Raw genomic sequence first — 24,000 nt, forward strand, 5'->3', positions numbered from 1 at the left:
TAAGTACACATACAGGTGGGATGTAGCTGACCCAAAAGAAATTTGTGGTTTTCAGCAAAGTTGTTTCTGAGTCACATGGTAGTGCACTATCATCACTTTACCCACAGCAATTATCAGAGAGAAAAGGAGTACAGCAACATATCATGTGTCATCTTCTGTGCTTCTGTTAAGCAAACAACGCACTTTACTCAGAAAATGCCCATTTAGCACAGGTGTAAAGGTGCAATATGTGAGCAAGGAATGATGTGGTCCACAATACTTTATTGCAAGGATAAGGACACCACAACTGCAGCTACCTGCCCAATCTCAAGATGGCATTCATAGAAATGCAAACATTCTGATTTTCATCTTTCAGGTTAATGGCATCTGTTTACATCAGAAATCGGGTATTCAGCTGCAAACGGAGCCTGCTAACCCGCATTTGACACAAGAATCCCACAAAAACTTGGAGAGGGAGGTTTTTCGTTGCTTTGTTGTTGTTTGGTTTTTGGGTTTTTTGGGGGTTTTTTTGTTTGTTTTGTTTTGTTTTTTTTTTTTAAATGCACTAATTTCTCTAGAAGATCTAGACCTGAGAGTGAATGGAGAGAACAGAACAAAACATAGGATAATAAAGACAAAAGTTAGTACCATTCTTTATTTGCACCTTTCCCCTTCTTTCTGATACAGCTTAGTCAGATGATTGATTCTGGTTCCAAAGAGGGTCTCTGACCCAAGGGCATTCTTCCCAAAATATACACAAAGATTTCTGATATTTTAACACTCTGCTGAATGGGCATTAAGAGGCAGCCTATCATTTGTTAAATAACAGCCAGGTTTTCTGCACTGGACAGTCATTACTTTGGAGTTTAAGGAAGAGAATCAGAGGACAACACTTGAAATATCAGTGCAAGGCATAAGTCAATAGTCATATGGTCCTATGACATTCAGGTAAAAGCATATAAAGCGTTAACTGCTCAAAAGCAAATTTTGACCTACCTATGGCTTTCTCAAGTTGTAGTAGACAAGATACTTCACAGCAGATCATCTGTGATACTATGCATTTGGGCTGCTCTTCCACTTTTAATTCTTTTGAAGTGCATGAATCATAGACATTTCCAGAAACAAAGCATATTTTGGGAAGCTAAAATACCGTATAAGGAAACCCCAATACAAAATGAATACATACCAAAAATTCCTAGCTCAAAAAATAAATAAAATCTATCTATCTATATATACATATACACACACACATACATCTAGTTACAGATAAAAATAGTCAAAAGTGAAGAAATGAACTGCCACCCTAATTTGTCCTTCTGTGTATACACGTTACAAGAATACCAAATTAAATGATCACACAGTTTATTTTCTATGAGACTCCAGCTTCATACGAAGCACAGATCACACACCTCTGGAGAGAGGAGGGCTGAGAACTGAAGGAAATTGGGTCTGACTCATTTGCTGTTAGACAGAAAAGACAAAGCAGGGCAAGGCAAAGTTCTTGCAATGAAAGCAATTGACCACCAGCCCTGGAAAGATGCCTGCCTTTTCCACCTCTCTGATATCTGAGAAGCCAGAGACTTCAGCAATGAGGACTGGTGCTCCTCACCTCCCGAGTAATTGTGGCTGGATTTGCAGAGACTCTGAGCACTCATAGCTGCTACGGAACTTCGTAGGAAATGGGCTTTGAACCTACAAAAGGCTACAAAGTAAGCCACTGCAAATTGCCAGTACCCAGCTATCTCATCTCCGGCACCCCAGATTCACAGATAACTCCTAGTTTTTGCTTCATTCATTCTGGCTTAAACTCCCCATCTATAAAATAAGGGGGACAATAACATCCAAATTCTCAGCACATAAATAAATTCATTAACATTCTAAGCTGCCATAGCAGGAGGTACCCTGAGGACACCAACAAGGAAATTACTTCTTCCCGCTTCAGAGTGGAGTCTGGATGCTGTGCAGTAAATAAAACTTGAAGTCAGTCTAAATAAGGGGAAAAAAAAAAAAACAAACCCAAGCCGCTGTACATTCAGAGAACCTCAACCCTCCTACACTGACTGAGGCAGGAACCTAGTGTGAAGAGAGGGGGGAGACGAAACAGGACACACGAACCCTCGAACCCAACAACAAATCACATAACTGCTTACCTGCATTGTACTGCGCGTGCAGAAGGCCACTGATCACAGCAACACTGGCCACTTGAATTGTAGCCTTGTTTGTCATGGGAGCACAAATTTTCTGGTTTGTTTTCGTTTTTGATTGGGGGTGAAAGGGGTGGAGTTTGTTAAAGAAGGTACTTGTTTAAAGGTCTAAATAAATACGTAAACACAGGAAACCTGTGGCTTAGAGTCATGCAGCCTACCAGTGTGGTCAGGAGGGTGGGAAATGCCACCTGCCCCAGAGTAGTCCAGTAGTAGCCTCTGCACTGCTTGAGTGCAGGGCAATGGCTGCACCTCATGGTCCCTTCTCTCCCCTCCTGGAAATCAGACCCTGCACCCCTCATTCCCACTCCTTGCTGTCTCTGAAAGGTACCAGCAAGGCATAAAAGGTTCACAAAAATACCTGATAAAAGTACCTGAAAGGACCAGCAAGGGATAAAAGGCCCACAAAAGCCCCCCCACTTGCTGCTCTTGTTTGTATAGGCTCCTTTCTTGGTGACACTGGACAGCCAGTAAAGAAAACACAGGACTCCTTTCACTCACGGTACAACGCTCCGCATTAATAGTGTCTTCAGTTCTGGCTTTCTCAAAACGCGAACGCACGTTTCCCCATGGTGGGGTGCTGGGTGAGTCCAAGCAGTTGCAAATTATGTGGTGAAGCAGGATGAAGAAAAGTCCTAAGGCAATCTTGGTGAAACTCTCAGGAGGCTGGTGTCAAAATTACTAGAAAAACATCAGTGTCAATGCTGGCATTACTTCAGCAGAACCACCGGTTTGCCATTACTGCCCCTGCAGGCAGTCTGTGAGGAAGAAGCTATGACACTTCCCAAAGTAAGATTTCTCCAACTATGTGCAATTTTAAAAATGCTTTTACAAAATCAATGTGTTTCATCTGCCTAATGGCACCAACTCCTGTCTAAGATCTGCTCTTGTTCTTATCTTTAGATACCTCCATGTTGCTCCCCCACTAGAGATGAATAAAATTAATGTAATTTAGCATTTTGAAACTCTATACTATGTTTCATTAAAAAGTACTATCAAGTATCTGCTTTACTTCCATACAGAACAAATCTTGTACCCCCAGATCTGAAATACCCTTTATTTAGATGTAAGAAATCCTCCATCAGTAGGCAGCAAGTCTACTTGTACTCATTTGTAGTTTCAGTTGATTCTCTGAGCTGGAAAAGTATGAAGAAAGCATGGTCTGAAAAACATCAAAATAGGTAAAAGCCACCACAGTCAGTCCTGTTACAGAGTTTGCCACCAGCTATTCAACCTGAACTGAGAAAATTCTCAGCCCTTGAGTGTAAAATTAAGGATGTGCGAACTAGAACCATTCAGCTTTTTTTTTTTATATATATATAGAAATGCTTCCAATTATGAAATGAAATGCTTCATTCCTCAGGGAAAAAAAAATAAATGCAAGCAGGTGGAAGACTGAATCAGCTCATGATTTTCAGATATCTGACATTTTTGACTGTTAGCCATAGTTGGTCACATTTGCCAAATCTGGGCAATTCCCATAAAAGAATCTATTGTTAAGAGATCTTTTCTCCTTCCTCCCAACAAAAATCAGTGCATTTCACCAGGAACACTTCCCAGTTCTCACAAGTGCAGCCTGCAGATGAGAGAGGAAAATCATCACTTTTAAAAATTGCTCCCCCCAATATAGTGTTGAGAACTTGAAGCAATTTCCAGAGGATCTTGATCTTTTTGTTTGAAAGCATTCAAACAACTTGGGAACTAATTTTTTACAATTTATTCCTTGGAATAGTTAATGTAGAGGGAGTCCTGTTTTGCTCCTTCCACAAGAGCGCACAGCTATCAATACTGGGACACAAATATATGTAAAATAAAATTCAAAGTCCACTGCTCATTTGATCTTTGCAGCCACTGCTATCATGGCAAAAAAGAATGATGCCAATCTATCTTAAAAGGATGTCAGCGTCGGCCAAACGAATAGATATCCATTAAACAATTGAGACTGACCTGCTCATTTACATTAAATCCCTTTTGGGACTGGCCAGATCTGAAGCAGTGACTTGGAAGTGAAAGGCTACTTAAGAAACTCTGGAATTGTTTCAAATTCCAAACAGGGAGCATCTCACTTGTCTAGAGACAACGTCATGACAAACTGGGAAATAAACAAAATCATTACAAAAAAACAAAGAATGGACATGATAAATTACCTCAAATCCTTCACTCAAGTTTGCAATTCAAAGGAAAAAAAGCATAGTAACTCCCTATAGACCTTCAGGTTACAGTTTATATTTAAGGAAACAGTCAAGGAAGCATGCAGATTAATGGACATTCCAATACTGTAAATCTAGTTAGATGTCAGTGAAGCCTCTCTTCTCCCACTCTCAACTCAGTTCACTTTATATCAGATAAAACGCTTCTTTCATATATTGATTTATTTCCAGTTTCTAAAATCAGAACAAAGATCCTGCAAGAGCCTCATTCAGAGAATACACATCATGTTTAAGACAGAGAAATACAAGCGAGAATCTTCCTTATTTACACGTTACCCCCAAAATAGAGTCCTAGGAACCCAGAGTACAATCCCTATCAAACAGTTAAATCTTATGACCACATAAAACATTTGGGACACGTACGATGCATGTCTCAAAAGATTTTGAGTAGACCTGTTTGTGAACTATCTCTAGGTAAACCCTCTGGGACAGGAGGAGAAAACTAGAATGGAACTGATGGCAGCTTTGGCTAACTGTCTGGCGTTGCCAAACTTGAAGGAAAATTCAATGGCTTCAGCAGCACCCAAGGGCTCTGGTCAGGCCAGACCAGTCCCAGTTCACAGCACTCCCAGAAGAGCTTCCAGCAATGAGGTCTCACATACACCAGCCTGGGCAACAAAACCAAATGCTAGCATGGGACATTAAAACTATGTCCAGGACTTGAGACCTGAAGCAACAATTCAAATGTGACACTATTCCATCACTAGAATTTTACATTCATTTTGAAACAAAGGTACAGCGTAATGTATTTGAAAGCTGAAAAAGCTGAAGAAGTCATTGCTCCCTAATGTTAGAGAACACACTACCAGAAAATTGCATCCTTCAGTCACGCCATCTCCTCTCAGATGAGTGCAGAAGAGCTCTTCCACTTGGAGAAATTCTTCGGTGTGATAGTGAAGGCTACAGGCTACGAAAAGGGCACTCCTACAAGGAGGCATCTTCCTTATATGCCATGAGAGAGAAAAGCAGCAACAGCTGCTATAGTGATTAAGAAAGATATTGCATACTCTTTTGGCAAGTATCCTGTCAAGGTAATAAGCCAACTGATGCTCTCCCTCATTTGTTTCTGATTTCAGTGCAATGTGCAGGCAGTTCACACAACCGAGCCAAAGAACTGAGACAGAGCTGCTGAAGCTGAGCACGTCCACAGGGAACAATACCTCAAGACAGCAGAATTCTAGCTGCCAGTAGAGCAAGAAAGGGGGAATCCTCACCGAGGATGCTCTTCAACTGAGTGATAATATAGGTTCTGAAGACTGCATGTTCGTATGTCATTATACTACTCACAAATAAACTCACATGCAGAAATGCTGCTTCATTTCATTTGGCACAGATGAATCTTTTCTCACGTCACCTTCCCATGTAATTTCATTACAATCTTTTGGTAATACCATAAAAGTTCCATCACCATGACTATTCCCTATGTTTGCCAAAACTCTTCCCATTTTTCAACAGATCTCTATACTGTATCATAAAAAGTCTTCTGTTCTAAACCAGAAGCAACTATCATTTCATGTAGACTGACCTTCACTATAAAATTGACCATTCAATGTCTTTTAGAAGCCTCTGTATTTATTTCAATGGCTTATATTTAGCTACAACATTCCTTCCATAAAGCTACTGTCTTCAAATTGAAGTCTGAAGATACATAGAAGCTACTGCTTCCCACGGTACTTTGTTCTGATGGTTAATCTGTCCTCACTGTTAAAAGCTCACGCTCTATTTCTAAATTGAATTGATTTGGCTTTAGCTTCAAGTTCATCTTTATGCCCATCCGCACAAGACAAGAGACACTTTATTACCTAGTATTTCCATTTCCATAAAGGACTTTCTACCACACAAGCAAGACACCTCTGATCCTCTCCTGATAAAACTAAACAGACTCAGCTCTTAAGTATTCCAAATTATAAAAACCATCAGTAAAGAACTGCACTGTAATACCGCTAAAGGAAATGCCATACATTTTGGAATTAAAAAAAAATTAACATTATTCTTACCATCTAGGATCTTATGCATTGAAACGCAGTGGTAAGAACTTTAAAGTTAACTGCCTGCATATCACTTTTATTGTAGCATTACAGCAGTGTTTGGGCAGCAAGGGCTACCATGATGTTTGGATATGTGAGTAGATGAAGCCTGAATAGCAACAGGGAAGCAAGTGTTCCTCCTTCCGTAAAGAATAAGGGTAGACACCAGAACTGAATGCAGATGGATATGAAATACTGGGGATTTTCATGGAGCATAGTTAAAGGTTAAATTACAAGTTTTTAGTGTGAAGCTTATGAAAAATGACTTATATGGGTTAGTGTATTACATAGGACTTGTTGACTGAGTATAGGTAGTTATACATGACAAAGAAGCCTAATTGTAAAGGAAGAATAGGACTTTTCAACCCTGCTGAAAAAAAAGCATAGCAAGAAACAATGTCAGGATGCTGATATTAGGAAAAAACTATTACAAGAGAAGACGCAATTTCCTTATAAAGAGGACAATTAACAAGAAAACTGATTACCAAGAAAGATGAGCTAATCCTTACTTGATGTTTTTAAAGTCAGATTACATGTTCTTCTAAAAATATAATTAAATCCAGTCGCAGGATAAATACTATAGCCAAAGGGTCGCAAAAGTCTTCTCCAGCCTTGAAGAAAGATTTTGTAAAATCTTTTTGCGACAGGACACTGAGCTAAGAGAACTTAAAAGGAAATCCTTACAGTAACCTCTAGGCATCCAGACCTGGCTGCTGTGAGAGACAGACCTTTGGTCTGACCCAGTGCAGCCTTTCTTAGGCTGTTCATCCCATTTCCTTCAGAGGTTACAAGGAAAAGAGGGCAGCTTTGCAAAACCCTGATCATCCTAATACTGGCAGCTCTGCTTTAAGACAATGAATACCCTAGGTCATACATGCAGGGCTCAGCATTGCTTTTTCTGATTATTGTCTGCAGCTATGTATATATTTTGCATCTTTCTTTGATATAACAGGCTGTGCCGGTCCATTTTCCACTTTTACCAATTCTTTGAGTTGGTACAAGAATTCTCTTTTCGGTATGCCAGTTAACACATCGTTATCAACTCACTGGAGTCACACTAACAGCCAGGTTTCTAGTCAGGAAGGCATTTTACCCTGTTAAAGTTTAGAAGGATGTTGAAGGTTCCCTCTCTCTCCACAACCTACGTCTGTATGTCACCTGATTGAGGGCCAGCCATTCACCCGTCTCCAAGTGCTGGTGACGGTTTAGTCTCCCTGCACTTGCCCATGCCACAGTTTACTTTCTTAAGAATGAGACGCTTTGGTATAATCAAGACATTATGTTCTCTATGCTGAGTTCAATCCTTGTACTGGGTAAAAGTTAATGGCCTAAGATAATCTTGTCATGCCTTCCGTGTAGCAAGGGGCCCCTTATGCTTTATCCCTTAAGAAGCATTGCTGTAAAGTATTTTTCCCATACTTGATGGTACAAAAGCAGGATGTCTCAAGCACAAAACACAAACTGGAACAGAATGCAAGGGACAAAGAAAAAATAATACAGTATCACAATGAGAACAGAAGTTTGTCCTCCTTTGATAGTCTCCTAAAACTATTTCTGAAGATAACTGGTAGTGTCCTTTACTTTTGCATCACTGAAATGTTCTCCGGTTACAAAACTGTTGCTTATGAAACCAAAGCACAGTTCTTATCCACTTTACATAATTCCTTTTCGATATCCAGGCACACACATCATTTTTTGTAGCATCTTCTTTCTTCAGTGCAGAAGGGGTTACAATAACAGGCACTCAATCACCCTTCTTGTCCCCTCTGCCCAAGGAGCAGGTCTCTGCAGCATCCACAAAGGAACAGCATGAGCTTCTACAGTTCAAAGGACAGCACTAACCATCTCAATGTCGTTATTCAGGAATGCTGGCAAGAAACACCTCTGCATACCACAATCATGAAGCTAATCTATCATTCAGTAGCACTAGCCCCAGCCTCTTACGAGTTTCTCTCCATCTACGGTTTTGTTGCCTTCTTCGCTCTTTACTGTACCTTACTTTAAGTTCATAAATCCATCAGGCCAGAAACTACATTCTTTTAAGTCGTGCTTCTCCAGTACCTGCCAAACTGGGCGTTAAGCCTCACTACAGCTCACTGGAACTACTGGAAATGTGCAAAGAACAACTAGTAAGTGTACTCCTCCCAGCTCTTGATTTCGCTTTCACTGAATGCCTATCTTTTTCCTGTACATAAATAAAGCCCTGTTTGCAAAAATATGTCATTTTAAGACTGGTCTCTGTCATCCATGAAAAATTGTGGCAATTGCATGAGGTCCCCAGTGACAGAAAGGGGTACGTATCATCTCAGCTTGCTTTCATAAAAGGCAGGAAGGAGGATCTGGGGAATGACAGGCTAGTCAGCCCTACCTCGTTCCCTTGTAGCCTTATATGCAGCATGTTCTGGAAGCCATTTCCAGGCACCCTAAGGACAAGGTGACTAGGAACAGGCAGCCAGATTAAATGAGGGAAAACCATGCCTATGAACCTGACTGCCTTCTATGACGACACGACAGGCCCTGTGGATGTGCAGAGGGCAGTGGATGCTGTTTACGTTGACTTCAGTAAGCCTTTTGATGAGGTCTCTCATAGTATCCTTGTAACCAAATGGGGGAACTATGGACTTGATGCCATCCAGTAAGAAAGGTCAGTGAGAAACTGGCTGAACTGTCAGGCTCAAAGAATAGTGATCAGTGGTTTGAAATCTGTGTGATGACCAATTATGAAAAGCATGCCTCAGAAGACAATACTGGGATCAATACTGTTCAGCGATCATTAGTGATCTGGTGGGAAGAGACAGAACACACTCTCGACAAGATCAGAAATAACAGCATGTTGGGGAGGGGAGCTACTGATATGCTGGAGGGTGGGGGTACCACCCATAAGGACCCTGACAGACTGGAGGAATGAAAAGACAGAAAATTCATGAAGTTAATGAGTAGAGTAGAGTAGAGTAGTTCAGTTGGAAGGGACCTACAATGATCATCTAGTCCAGCAGCCTGACTACTTCAGGGCTGACCAAAAATTAAAATATATTATTAAGGGTGTCGTCCAAATGGCTCTTAAACCCTGACAGGTTTGGGGCATCAACCACCTCTCCATAAGCCCACTTCAGTGTTTGACCACTCTCTCTGTATAGAAGTGTTTCTTAATGTCAGGTCTGAACCTCCCCTGGCACAGCTTTGAACCTTTCCCATGCATCACGTCACTGGATACCAGGAAGAAATTATCAGCACTTCCCTCTCCACTTCCTCTTCTCAGAAAGCTGTAGAGCGCAATGAGGTCACCCCTCAGCCTCCTCTTCTCCAAACTAGACAAACCCAGACTCCTTAGCCACTCCCCATAGGACATTCTTTCCAGCCCTTTCACCAGCTTTGTTGCCCTCCTCTGGACACGGTCAAGTATTTTAACATCCTTTCTAAGTTGTGGGGCCCAGAACTGCACACAGTAGTGAAGGTGAGGCTGCACCAACACTAAATACAGCGAAATAATCACCTCTTTTGACTAGCTGGTTGTACTGTGTTTGATGCACCCCAGGATGCGGTTTGCCCTTTTGGCTGCCAGGGCACACTGCTGACTCAGAGCGAGCCTGCTGTCGACCAGCACCCCCAGATCCCTTTCTGCAGGGCTGATCTCCAGCCACTCCTCTCACAATTTATACTTGTGTCCAGTATTACTCCATCCCAGGTGCAGAATCCGGCATTTGTTCTTTTTAAATTTCGTCCTATTAATCATAGTCCAGTGCTCCAGTCTATCTAGATCCCTCTGCAAGGCCTCTTGTCCCTTGAGAGGGTCAACAGCACCTCCCAGTTTAGTATCACTGGCAAACTTGCTAATGGTGCATTCAACTCTTGCATCCAAATCATTGATAAAAACAGTCAACGGTACTGTCCCTAGAATTGAACCCTGAGGAACACTGCTGATGACCAGTTGCCAGCCAGACGTAGCCACATTCACTACAACCCCTGGAGCACTCCCATTCAGCCAGTTCTTCAGCCAGCACACTGTGTACCTGCTCATCTCACAGTTGGACAACTTGTCCAGAAGGATGCTGTGAAGGACAGTATCAAAAGCCTTACTAAAATCCAGAAAAACTACATGCACCCTTCATCCCCTAAATAGGTGACCTTATCATCGAAGGATATCAAATTAGTTAAACAGGACTTTCCCTTTGTGAACCCATGTTGATTGTGCCTGATGATTGCATCATCCTTTAAATGCCTTTCAACAGCATCCAGTATGATCCTCTCCATAATTTTGCCAGGTACTGAGGTTAGACTAACAAGTCTGTAGTTTCTTGGGTCTTCCCTCATGCCCTTCTTGTAAACTGGAATAACACTGGCTAGCTTCCAGTCAGCCGGGACCTCCCCAGACTCCCAAGACCTTTCGTAAATGACCGAGAGGGATCCTGCTGTAACATCCACTAGCTGCTTCAGTGCGCTAGGATGAATCCCATCCAGCCTCATGAACATTCAACTTACAATTTCAGTGTCCACAAATCGAAAGTCACTGTTCCTGTAGTCATGGTCCTCCAATTCAGAGGATTGGGCAGCCCAAGGTCTGTCAGTATTATTAGAGACTGAGGCAAAAAAAAGCATTGAATGGCTCTACTTTTTCTTCATCCCGATTTGTCAGGTGACCTCTTTAACAAGTACCGGTCCAATGTTTTCCTTAGACGTCCTCTTGCTACTAATGTACTTCAAAAAGCCTTTGTTGTTGTCTGACACAACACCAGCCAGTTGGAACTCTAATTAAGCTTTGGCCTTTCATGTCTTCTCCCTGCATATGTGAACCACAGCTCTGTAATGTTCCTGCGAAGCCTGACCTTGCTTCCAGAGATCATACAATTTCTTTTTCCTCTTGATTTCCAAGAGGAGTTCCCTGTTCAGCCAAACTGGTCTTCTGTGCCACTTGCTTCACTGTCAACACAAAGGGATTGCCTGCTCTTGTGCTGTTAAAAGGTGGTTCTTAAAAACTCATGGACCCCTAAGCCCTCAAAAGCAATTCCCGGGGGACACTGCTAATTAACTCGCTGAGCTAAAAGTTAGCTCTCTTTTAATCCAGGGTAGCAACTCTGCTGACCATTTTTCTCATTGCATCAAAAATTTTCAACTCAACCAAGTTCAATGTGATCACTGTGGCCAAGACAGCCACCTACCACCACGTCTCTCACAAGTCCTTCTCTATTCACAAATAACAGGTCTAGGAGGGCATCTTTCCTAGTTAGCTCACTGAGTACTGGTGACAAGAAATTATCTTCAATATACTTCAGGAATTTCCCAGACTTGCTTGTCACAGCAGTGAGGTATTCCCGATTGATGTCTGGGAAATTGAAGTCTCACATAAGGACAAAGAGAGAAGGTAAACCTGGTGGGGAGTCCTGGTGCGCAAGAAGTAAAATATGAGTGAGCTGTGTAACTTTGAAGCAGTAATCACATACTGGACCACCTTAGTAGAAGCACAGCTACCAAATCAAGGCACATTATTATTCCTTTCTACTGAAGCAATCCACATCTGAAGGACTGTGTCCTTCACTGTGAGTACTGTGTGAGTACAGTGTGAGTTATAAGGACTCTGCCTTAGAGAAAAAAAGACAAAACAATGCAGCTAGCTTATTCATCTAAGAATGCTGCAGACAGTCAAATCTGTATCAAGCAATTGAAGTTTGAAGATAGATTTTGATAAATACCCTGAAGTAACAAGATATATGATTCATTTATGTTGTCTACCACCTCAGGAGAATGAAATTCGGTTGAGAGCCTAACTGACCTGCAAATGGATTCTAACCTAGAAATAAGACAGACAGGGCAGCTGCAAGAACTTGAGTCTCTTGGCATTTCCAGAAAGTTGTGTGGCAGGAAGTATGGCTTACCAAAGGCCTGCCACAGTAAACCATACGAGGCCTGCTACAGTTACTCTTCAGTACTCCCACAGGTATATTCATCCTCTAAAAGGCAAGGAAGACCTCCTAGGAGCTTACAACCTAAGTAAGGGCTTAACCAGATGAACTGTGCTACTGACCTCAATAGGAAAATCTGATAAATTATCCTTCCCCGTCCCCCAAGAAAAATCACGTGAAGTCTGGCAATCGCCCCCTGCAATGAGCATAATGAAGGCTCTTGGTTCCCTAACACCTCAAACACCTCTCTTGTGAAAGTTTTAAGACCGTCCTGACACCACAGCAGAAACAGAACTACTCTGAACAATACTCACAATGGAGCAAGATATATCAGAGTTGGTTTTAAAAAGGGGAACACAAAGGCCAAAATTAAAAATTTTAGCTGAACAATCAGTAATCTGAGTAAGTCTGTTGAACAGATTCACAGAACCACACAGCATCACCGAAAGGTTCGGGTTGGAAGGGACCTTAAAGATAATCTAGTTGCAACCCCCCTGCTATGGGCAGGAACATGTCCCACTAGACCAGGCTGCTCAAAGCCTCATCCAGCCTGGCCTTGAACACCTCCAGGGATGGGGCATTGACAACTTCCCTGGGCAACCTGGGAACCTGCGATTCAAACCAAGAGAGGCTGTGGAGGATTCTTCATGAGATGAAAGACACTCAGCTGCACAAACACTTTTTTTAGGAAAACAATCCCTGTCACTGAAACAGCTTGCAAGTCCAGTTACTATGCTTCCTGTCTTAAAATTTATCTGCAGGTTGTCAGGAGAATGTGACCACCTTTCCTCTTCACTGTGTACTGTTTGTTCATGAGTACTAGATAGTCAAGCTACTACTCTTCAGGTTTACCTTCTCTTTATATGTTCTAGATTAGGCCCCGAGTGCTGAGACTTCCTGTGCTATCTCTTAAGCACCACTGCTCAAAATAACAACAAAACAACAACAAAATAAGACAATCCAATGACTACTTAAAAACAGGAACACTCCTCTCTTCACATAACCCTTACAGCTTGTCCCGTAATCCAAACTGACCTCTGTACTCCTTCAGCAAGGTAAAAAGGCTTTCCTTGTTCTAATTAGTTCTAAAATGCACCACCATCCAAAAAAAAAAAAAATGGTTTTGAGAGGGATTTACGATGACAGATCTGACAGTTTGCTTGGCCTGCGAAATATAAATCCAATTTGGATCTCTCCCCAAGAGTAAGTAGGTATTAGGGGATCAGACACGGACAGTGTGTCTGTAGAATAACTGTATTTGTCGATCATGATTTAGTGAGTCATTCAATTTCTGTTTTGTGTATGTTATGATCATTTAACATTTTAATTCAGAGTTAAATATAAATCACTGCTTTATAGCCTCACAATCAAATCTGTCCCTCAGCTATTGATTTATAAAGTAGAGTAGAACATTGCAAAAGTGCTAAAAACATGCAAATTTTGTTATCTACTTTAGAGTGCTAGCTGCACCTCTCCATTCAAAATGAATTTTACAAGCTTAAACGGTCCTGTCTGAAAGCTCCACATGGCAACAAAAGCAAAGAGTTCTATGCATACAAATATATCCTATTTTTAAAGGACTTAGGACATGAGGCCACCTGTTCCCTGACACATGCTATGCAGGTGTATACTCTAAAAACATTGCCCAAAGTAAGCTCCAGGCAGAGTAATTCAAGAAAAGTAAGTGGAGTGTGATCAAGAATTCAATAAAAGAGAGGAAGTAAATCACTATCCATATATTCTGCAACACAGAAGGTAACAGATGACCAAGTCAAAATGCTATGAAAAGAACAGAATCTCTTTTGTGTACGCTGCAGAGTAAAGTACAATCATCAGTAGGTGGAGACACCTCCAGTAGATATAGCAGACAATACTTTTTTGAAGGGAGGGAAAATATGAGACAGAAGTTGTCTGATCAATACCCAGAATGCTCTGAACTCAGGTGATACTTTAAATGGCTTTTTTGTTCAACGGCATGTTAACTTCAAAGTCAAGTGTCCTTTAGAAATGCTAGCAGTCATTTTTTTAATTTATACACCAAGAAATGGAAGTTTTGTATATCCTCTACCATCTCTCCAGACCCCTGGTGAGGGGTCTGGAGACCAAGTCATATGAGGGAACTGGGCATGTTTAGCTTGGAGAAGAGGAGGCTGAGGGGAGACCTCGCTGCCCTCTACAACTACCTGAACGGAGGTTGTAGAGAGGTGGGTGTTGGCCTCTTCTCCCAGGTGAATAATGACAGCACCAGAGGAAATGGTCTGAAGTTGAGGCAGGGGAGGGTTAGATTAAATATTAGGAAGAATTACTTTACTGAAAGAGTGGTCAGGCACTGGAACAGCCTGCCCAGGGAGGTGGTTGAGTCACCATCCCTAGAGGTGTTTAAGAAATGTCTAGATGTGGCACTTCAGGGCATGCTCTAGTGGCAGAGATTGTAGGTTGTTTGGTTGGACTCGATGATCTCAAAGATCCTTTCCAACCATGAAGATTCTATGATTCTATTCCAAGGACACTCAAGGGCCCAGGTTCCTTTCCAGGACTCCAGCTTGCAGTTTAATGTCCAAGTAGTTCTCCCAAATCCTTATCCAGCAGGAGATTTAGGAAAGAACATGCAAAACACAAGCAAGACTAAAGACATTCACAACAAGGGAGAAGGAAAATGTCTAATGGACCATGCTGCCAGTAAGCCAATGGCAATTTCTGAATGGACAAGCATCGTATTTGCTTCGCTAGAAGCAACATGATTTGAGTCCAATAGTACATGGCCTGAAAACGTTCTGCTAATACAGAATTCAGGTACCATGTTTCAACTTGTTTGCAGTCCCTCCTCATTCCCCAGCCAAGAAATCCTCCTGGCCTGGAAGAAAACAGGGGAAGACTTTTGCCTCCCCAAGCGGCAGTGGGACTTTCACCCAAAAAACGCCAAATGTACAAACAAGCAACATGTCCAGCGGGTGAATATAGATCTGAAGACTCAAAAGAATCTGTACATGACCCAGCAGATATGAGCTGGCATCAGGGAAAGAGATGAGTGCATAATAAATACAGGAATAGCAAGAACATTTTTAAAAGCCACTGCAGTCCCAACACTGATTACCTTTTTTTCAACATAGATTCACAAACATGATTTAGGTATGCAGGGCACACAGATCAGTCTGGGTAATGGCACACATCACGTACCAATACTGAAGATATCACTACTGCCAAACAAGATGTTTGGTGAAGACACACACCAGAGTCAAACAATTCCAAAATCCAGCAAGCTTTTACAGTTGCAATGCTTCTTTTTAGCTGTATCCAGGGCTCTTCTCTGGTGGCATTTTAAAAAAGTTACTGGAGGCAGCGATAGTGGCTTTCTCGGCTGCTGGTGTTTTCCCTGTCCACTCAGAGTTCTGGGATCTCAGGGACGGTGTTGCTGGTAGCTCTGACTCTGCTGCATCCATGTGGACAGATAAAGTTGCTGGAATATAAAATTGCAGGAAAGGGGGAACAGAGGAAAAGAGTAGGAAAGGCAATAGAAAAAAAAATGTTAGAACAAGTCAGTTCATGGCAAACACCTCATATATATAATTTCTTATACAAACGTGTTATTTCCTGAGCTCCTACAAGTTCCCCCACCAAATTCCTTTGAAATACGGGTTCTTGATAGCATTAACACCTTTGCCCTAATGATTCTCACATTCAAAAACTCCGAGTTCCTAGTCCAGTAACTAGCTCTCTTAGTCAAAGTTCCTGTGGAAAATCAAGAGCTTTAGCTGTCTCATTCTGAAACTGAATCAATTCATAATCACTCAATTGAAGATAACTTGATCTCTTCACAAAGACTCAATTAACCCTGTATCTGAGACTTTCAAAGTCTTTGAAGGCTTGGCAAATTTCAGGTTGCAAAGCTCAGTTAGAGAAGAAAACATACATCTCCTCCTTACCCAGTAAAGGCAGTACCATGAACCTCCACATATAACCAATACAGTAAATCAGTGTATTATAACAAGAAGCTACTTGCTAAGCTAGGTTGGAATCCATTCTCATTTTTTCAATGCAACCACTGCTTCAAAATTGGATGGTTATAATTAGCAAGAGAGATTTGCAGATCCATAGCTCAACCCAACAGTCACTGAAATTTCCAGCAGGACTGTCAAAAACCTAGAGATATGACAGTTTACTCCCATTCTCAGTATCCTGAATCACTTGATTGTCACAAGCAGAATGGGGCAGGATAAAAAAGAGTAATTACCACAGGAGTCTTTGGGACAACCAAAATTTTTTTGAACAATTAACTGCTTCAGTATGAAACACATTTTCATTGTATTCTCACAATAGATAATAGTTGTTTGCGTGTTTTTATTACAAGTTGCATCTGCTGCTCTGTAGCGGATGAAGGATAAAGAGGCCGTAACAAGTCTCAACTAGAGGACTGATTGCTTTGAAGTTTAAATAAAAAGCTGGTTCAGCGCTTGAGGTTCCACGCTCAGTAGACCTGGAACCCCAACAGTTCTGCTTCTGTACATCCAAAACAGTGAGTCATTCCCATACAATCACAACAACACAGCTGATAACAGTACATTGCATAATTTACTTCTAGCCCATCAACTTCCTCCACCTGAAGGTCATATGAAACACACAGACACACACACACAAAAAGTAAGTCAAAGTCCTTAAACTAATAATCACCAACAATACTACACTATGGGCCCCTTTCTAGCAGCCTCCCTACTCAGGCTCTCCATCTTTGCTCATAAAAAGAAAAAAGCAAAGGACTGAAACAGGCTTCTTGCCGCTGGGTACTATCACACCACGACAAAGAGTGAATGCCTTAGCAAGAAATAGGAGAGGGAAAATTCACCAAATCACTACTACTCATCAGATTGTTCTCTGACAAGCAGTTTCAGAGGCTGCTAACTGGCACATTTTAGAAATTATTATTTTTCACAAACTAAGCGTAAATACATGCCAAGGTGTGTATTCAAGATGCTCAGACTCACTGTAATACCTGAATAGGATGCCAGTTACTATGTGCACTGCTACATATATAGGGGACTGGACCACGTAAACATTAAAAACATCAATGTAAGGCTGGACAGTTGTTCATCATTTATTTCACAATCATCTACACATGTGGTCTGTTCTGACAAACAGAAGACAGGCATGATGGTCTTCATCAGATTCCTCTGAAACCAGAGAATAACTACCATGAGAATAACATTTTATGCATTATTTCTCAGACAAGTTCTACTGTGCTACTGAGGACATTATTCCAAATCTATTGCACTGCAATGGAAAGTAACCAAACACAAGGACATTATCCATGCCTTTTGAAGCCCCTAAGTCTTGATCACCGAAAGTTCGAAGGACTTTTTTGTCACTACAGACTTTCTTCCTCCCTAGGCACTGGCTGTTGGTCACAGAGTTGGACGAACTTCTGCTCTAATCCAGAACAGCTGGTCTTACTTCCTCCAGATCTCCTTATTCTACTGCCAAACTACACCAGCCAGACTTTTGCTCTTACCTGGTGAAAGCTTCATGCTTTAGAGCTCATACACCTCTCAATTGCATAGCGTGGAAAGCACTAACTTTCCTTTTCAATCTCTCTCAGTATTTGCATAAATTTGCTCAACTCAATTTTGATAACAGTCATTTCCTGAAGTGCAAATGAGTTCTGAATTTTCTACCTGTTTTTTGTTCCTCTCAACAGCCAAAACGCTATTCTTTAACAGCTATCTCAGTTATGGTATTTGGGCCAGTTAGCCTCAAAGGGCAGAATTAATATCAGAAGTTTAACGCTATAACAATACAATAGAGATCTAGGCACTTCTGCTACCGTAGTGCATGTTTTTTGATGTTCATACAAGGGCCTCTGACAAAATATGTTTTACCAGAATCCATAAAATACTCACATTCATAAAAGTACGTGAGAAGACACAGAATAAGCTTAGTTTGCATGGCTCCTAAATAAACATATCTCTAGCTTCTTTCTCTCATTCCTGCAGCTAGAAGGAAGATAGCATCCACATCTCATATGCCTTTTATTAGCATCTTCTGATTTCAGCCAAATTCAACTCAAAACTTTCTGTGGATGGTGGGAGGTGAGACGACAGGAGAAGATTTGTAGCTGCATGTTTAAGAAAGAAGCTAAATTCATCACAATGACAGGGGAGAGTGTTGGCAGAGATTTGAGCTATTTATTCTTTTAGGAAAATCCTATAAAGAATGACATGAGGAAGCCTCTATCTGCAGTCTTGTTCATCACACTGGTGAGGAGTCCGATAACAGATGTATGCAGTAGCGTGATTTAGTGCCGGGAGCTGGCCCCTGATGTGTATTAATACAGCGGCAAAGCGGAACGAGCCCCTCTTCATCACTCATCTCTATAAAAGAGGTGGAATCCGAGATGGCCCGATGTTCGGCAGAGCAAGCCCATTTGTTCTGCTGACTGATGGAGCCAGCTCAGGCTGTGTCCTTCACCTCCATGGGGCACTCAGGTTGCAAAAAAGGAGATCACTGAAGCAGGACCTGGTCAACAAGTGAGGCGAGAGCAGTTGGACTCAGCTAAAGAGCTATTTAAAGGTGAAGAAATCCAGCACTCTGTGTGCCTGCAATGACAGGCATGGGCCTGCATTCCGATTCACCTGTGCTTCATCTTTTGCAGAAAAAGTAAAACAACATAAACATAAAAAGCCTCTGTAGTGAAAAAAAAGAGGCTGACAGGACTCCTCAGGTACAGGGGAACACCAGTATAAGACATTTATGTAGGGGAAAATAGATGCACGGCAAGGGAGAAAAATCTATCTCATCAATGTCTAACAAGCATAAGAGTCTTCAGTTAATTCTCATTACTGCAGAGTAACCCTATGTATTTCTTTAGGCATTAGTAGTTCCAAGGTCAGATCACCTTTGCCAGAAATAATACCCAGATTTCAGAATTTTCCAAGTTACATACCCATGTTGTGCTCCAGCTGCAACTGGGAGACTGCTGTAGAAAGTTCGCTAGGACACAGCTTCAGTTACCCAATCATAAAAGTTTCTTCCCACATGTCAGTCTTGTAGCAAACCCTGTCCGTAGCTGTTAACTTTGCTGGGGATATTTCTAAACAAGGTCTAAGGAAAATATCTATACCTTTTCTGACCGTTAAAGACCTTGCAGCACTTTTCTCTTGATGATCTGCACAAGCATCCTGTCCAGATTCCAGTAACTATACTCCCCTTATTTTGTAATACATACTTTAATTTTCTCTCCCTCATCCCCCTGCAAAAAACAATCTCAAAAACCTCTGTGCTATTTTCCAGTGCTGAGTTACACTCCAGAGGCAGATTCAACTCTTCAAAAAGTGTTTACTATACAATTTGCCTATTTTAAAACACATAGGCATGGAAATAGAAGCTCACACACTAGCACTCATACTAAGAAAACCTAGGATCCCAGAACTAGAATTCTGTAGCTACGGATACACAATTTTACTAACCCTTTCACTACAGAATTTTGAATGTCCTAGCATGGATTACTCAACAGTCAGGAAAGAATATCCTAAATAAATAGTCAATAAAAGATGACACTTTTGCTAAGCAACAGATTATTAATGTTCTTTTCTCTTCTTTTTTTTAATACAGAACCTTTCAGACAGTCTGTAATCCAGACCTGTGGCCTGGAGAGCTAGCACAACTTTCTTCCCTACTTCATTATTTTACTGTCTATCCACCAGCCCAAGAAAGAAATCCAAACTTCATTCCTCCTATTCATCATCAATTCCCTTGGCTTTCCCCACTGTTTTCCCACCACCACGTTTCCCCATCAGTTTATCCACTGCCTTGTTACTGGATTACAACAATAGTTTTTTAATAAGCTAGTTGGAAGAACATGGGTTGCTTGACAGTAGGCAAAATATTTCAAGAGGGGGTAGAGCGAGAGGCCAGAAAGAAGTCTCCTAAATCCCTCTGTGTTCTGCCAATTAAAACTTTTTGAAATTCTGGTGAGTAATCAATCACTTTCCAGAAATATGCCACATGAAAATAAATCAGCATTTTAATCACTACATCCCCAGAGCAAAAGAAAAGAGTGTTTTCATCCATAAGGGTAAGACAACTCTCAGGGAATAGCTGGTCTCACCTAGTAGTGATACAAAAATTACCAGATTTCTGCTCCTCTGAAAGTGTCTAGAAACACCCTTAAAAGGGTACCAGAGCCACCAGCTAATGTCAGATCAACACTGAAGGAACATACTGTGTACACTTATCACCTCTTTATTACCACGTATTGCATAATTTAGGAACGGTGGAAATAACGCTTTATGAAGAAATAGATTATTACTCGCTGTACAGTGAAGCACTGTAAATTATATTAATTTACCATAGCTGCACGAACAAAGATTTGTTTAGTGGGCAGCTTTTGATGCTATGCAAAAACACATGATACTCTCTCTCACGCACATTTCATTAGTTTCAAACCAAGGTAATGCTATTTTTGACTACTGTGACTGGCACTTTGCTCAAGAGGGACACAACTCTGGAAATGCTGGCACACATATTACCTGATGTTGGGCTGGACATGGAGGCTGCAGCTGGCTTTCGTTTCCTCTTGATGTCCCTTGAACATGGTGGTCCCAGGTGTACATTTGCTTGCCTACAGAGAAATTAAAACAAATTAAACTTTGTTCCACTATTACTTTCCTCTAAGACTCTGGCCAATCACCCTCCAACTCCCACCTTTCCATCAGCTTCTTAACTAGTAGGCAGCACAAATCAAAAGCTTCCCAGGGAAGTTTTGCTCACATTCTTTGTTAATATACCATTATGCTCCCATTTCTTTCAAAAGCTCACACACATAAACAGCTCAGAAGCACAGTTATTTCTTAGCCTTTAAAAGACCCGGTTTTGTATTAACTTTAAAATAACTCCCTGCATAAGTAAAGATGTGATCAAGCAGGGATACAACATGTCCCACCATTACTTCTAAAGAAGTGTAACAAATATCTGCAAGATCGCTCTTTTAAAAAATTATGTGGTATTTTGCTCCCTTATTCAGAAATTATTTTGCAACCTATTTAGTACTGTAGAGTCATCTTAGAATGTACCTATATTCCAAATGTCCACACACATTGTTTCCACTATAGTAGTAAGTTCATAAAGTTAGGAATGCAAAACTGTCTCATGCATTTTCAAAATTACGATTTCCTTATCAAAGTGCTATGAAAACAGCTGAATCTGGCTTATGGTAATACAGCAAGGCTGTATTTCAGCCAGAAAACTGGCTGAAAGGTGTAATCTGTCCCAGTCATATCAACTATTAAGTCCGAAGCCTACTGATGACCAGTTTAACCATTTGCCAATTAAGATGCAACCTGCATTATTGGGACTGATTTCAACTGAGCATTCCTCCAAGTTCTAGATGCAGGAAGAAGAGAAGTTTAATTCAGAAAAGACAGCCTTGGCAGCAGACCAGAGAACTTTCGCAAATACAATCCATAATGAATACAAATGCATAATTTAGCAATGATGTTTGGTTCAAATCCCTGCTTTGTCTGAGATAACATAGCTTCTTTGGCAAGTTCCTTGGTCACTCTCTGCATCAGATCTGACGTGTAAAATGCAGAACTACAGTGCAAATAAAATCCATTAAAGATTGTGAGGTGCTAACATGGTGTAAAGATTGGAACCGTATAAATTTAGATGATTGAGTGCCGAAAAGCTTTTGTATGTTTAAAGCTTGTTATTTTGATCTTAAAAAAAAAATCCCGAAAGTTTAACAAACATATTTATCAAGTACTGAAACCTTTTACACATAACAAAAGGAAAAGTTCATAGCTTCATATTTCCATGTCCAAATCTACTTGTGAACAAAAAAGAAGCATATTTATAATATATACAATTTTAGGCACTGAATTCATGCAAAACCAAAGTGTGAGGTTGTAGCTATACAGAACAGTGTAGGGAACACAAAAAATTTCCTATACCAGCCAAAACTGTAAATTGTTTGAACGTTGCCAGGTCTACCTACTTACCTGTAATGAATATGCAACCACAAAATAAAAAAGAAATATCTACTGTTCTGTCTTCTCAACTAAAATTCAAAAGTTCTACAAGGAATCTACAAGATCTGTCATCTAAATCTGACATTAAGGAATAGTTTCAAAAATGTTTAAACTGTGCTAAGTTTCACCAACAGACAATTTTTCAAATCTGGGAATGCATATTAATACAACCAGACACAGAAGTCTCCTGAAAACACAAAATAAAGACTTGTGAAAATACCAGTACACCTACAGACTGCATATTCAAATCTTGTGTTTGTACGCATAAGTGACTAACCTCTAAGTGATTTCGCATATGCTTTTGTACATGATTATGACATTGGCTATATAGTGTTTTAGCACAGTTCTACCATGTATTCTGAAATATCTAGGCACACATAGCCCAAGGAAGAGATAGTCTCAAGCAAATGGAACTTCAGTTTTTTATTTTGCATCAGTAACATTGTATTAGATTACTAACTAGATGACTACATAATTATATATAATAATCCAACTCATTTTATCACATAATAAGGTTCCCTTTTTAATTTTATGAACTTATACCAACATTAGCCAGCTGATCCTTGGTGGAGAATCACTACAGACTAGGAAAGAAGCATGCACTATCATTTGCAAGAGGAGTTTATGCAATTTTTCCCAGTTTATAAATGCTACAACTAGATTTCGAATAAGAGCGTCTGGATCTCAGATCCATCTGAGCTCAAACCACATCCACCCTTACCTTATGATTACATAAGAGGTAAAAAAAAAAATAAAAAAAAACAGTGAGAATCTCAAAATCCCTTCTTGTAGTCAAAGTAAAGGCAAATCATACTCCAGATGGAGACTAATAGCAAGGACGCTGCATCTAACAGCCCTGCCTCTAACACACAAAGGCTCAGACATCATAAATTGTCTCTGTAACATGTATTTCATTCAGGTTTATCCCTTATTGATCACCCACACTTCAGTTAGTAAATCAGGAACCTATTGATTACTCACTGGCTCTGACTGACCTGGTGGTAAAAGTGTCAGTTTCAAGTGGTTGGTGCACTTTACAGACACCATAAATCTGCGTACAGGGAATCTCCAGGTGGTACGTACCTTGGGAGACAGGGGAGCAGAACAATACATGCAGGGATGATAGTCCTCATTAAGACATGCAGAGAAACATTGTCTGAGGTATAATTTATGAAATATGCATTTTTTGGTAGATACCACACTTTTGAATCTAAATTTCTAATCACTAACTCGCATATAGATGTTACATCGGTAAAAGAACAGAATTGGCAAATCCCAGTTTAACAGCAGACTCCTAGAAATACCACCACCAGGAAAGTCAGCTCATGGGTATGTGCAGCATACAACATTGAAGTGGACAGGCTGAACTATAAATTGTGAAAATCTCACTGACATGATGCAACATGAATTAGTTTTTCTGTCAAAGCTGAATTTTAACAACTCCTCTGAACAGTTTAAAAGTTACTCTGAAGTAGAATAGAACAGGGCTGAGAGGAAAGGCTGACAGAAAATGCACAAGACCCTCTGTGAAGAAGTTCGAGGCATAGAGTTTTATGGGATGAAAGATCTGAGCCTAAACTGAGAAACTAGAATGGTACTTACTCTGCCCTTGCTGCCTTTCAATCTCTTCTGCTAGGCTTCTATATACTTTCTTTAATGTTGCG

The 24,000-nt window shown here is 40.7% G+C and overlaps 1 protein-coding gene across 5 annotated transcripts in view; it reads right to left on the minus strand.

The window, feature by feature from the left end:
- Positions 1-3,226: 3,226 nt before the first annotated feature.
- The window catches only part of GPATCH2L (G-patch domain containing 2 like), a 44,319-nt gene continuing 23,545 nt past the window's right edge, over positions 3,227-24,000 (minus strand). For all 5 annotated transcript variants that reach the window (XM_063331377.1, XM_063331376.1, XM_063331375.1 and 2 more), the window contains 2 exons: positions 20,837-20,928; positions 3,227-15,774 (listed from right to left, as the gene is read on the minus strand). In XM_063331377.1, the coding sequence (XP_063187447.1) occupies positions 15,602-15,774; positions 20,837-20,928 (265 nt within the window). In that variant the 3' untranslated portion in view covers positions 3,227-15,601. The remainder of the gene's footprint in view (positions 15,775-20,836; positions 20,929-24,000) is intronic.

Source organism: Chroicocephalus ridibundus, chromosome 4 (assembly GCF_963924245.1).
Source record: "Chroicocephalus ridibundus chromosome 4, bChrRid1.1, whole genome shotgun sequence".
NCBI lineage: Eukaryota > Metazoa > Chordata > Aves > Charadriiformes > Laridae > Chroicocephalus > Chroicocephalus ridibundus.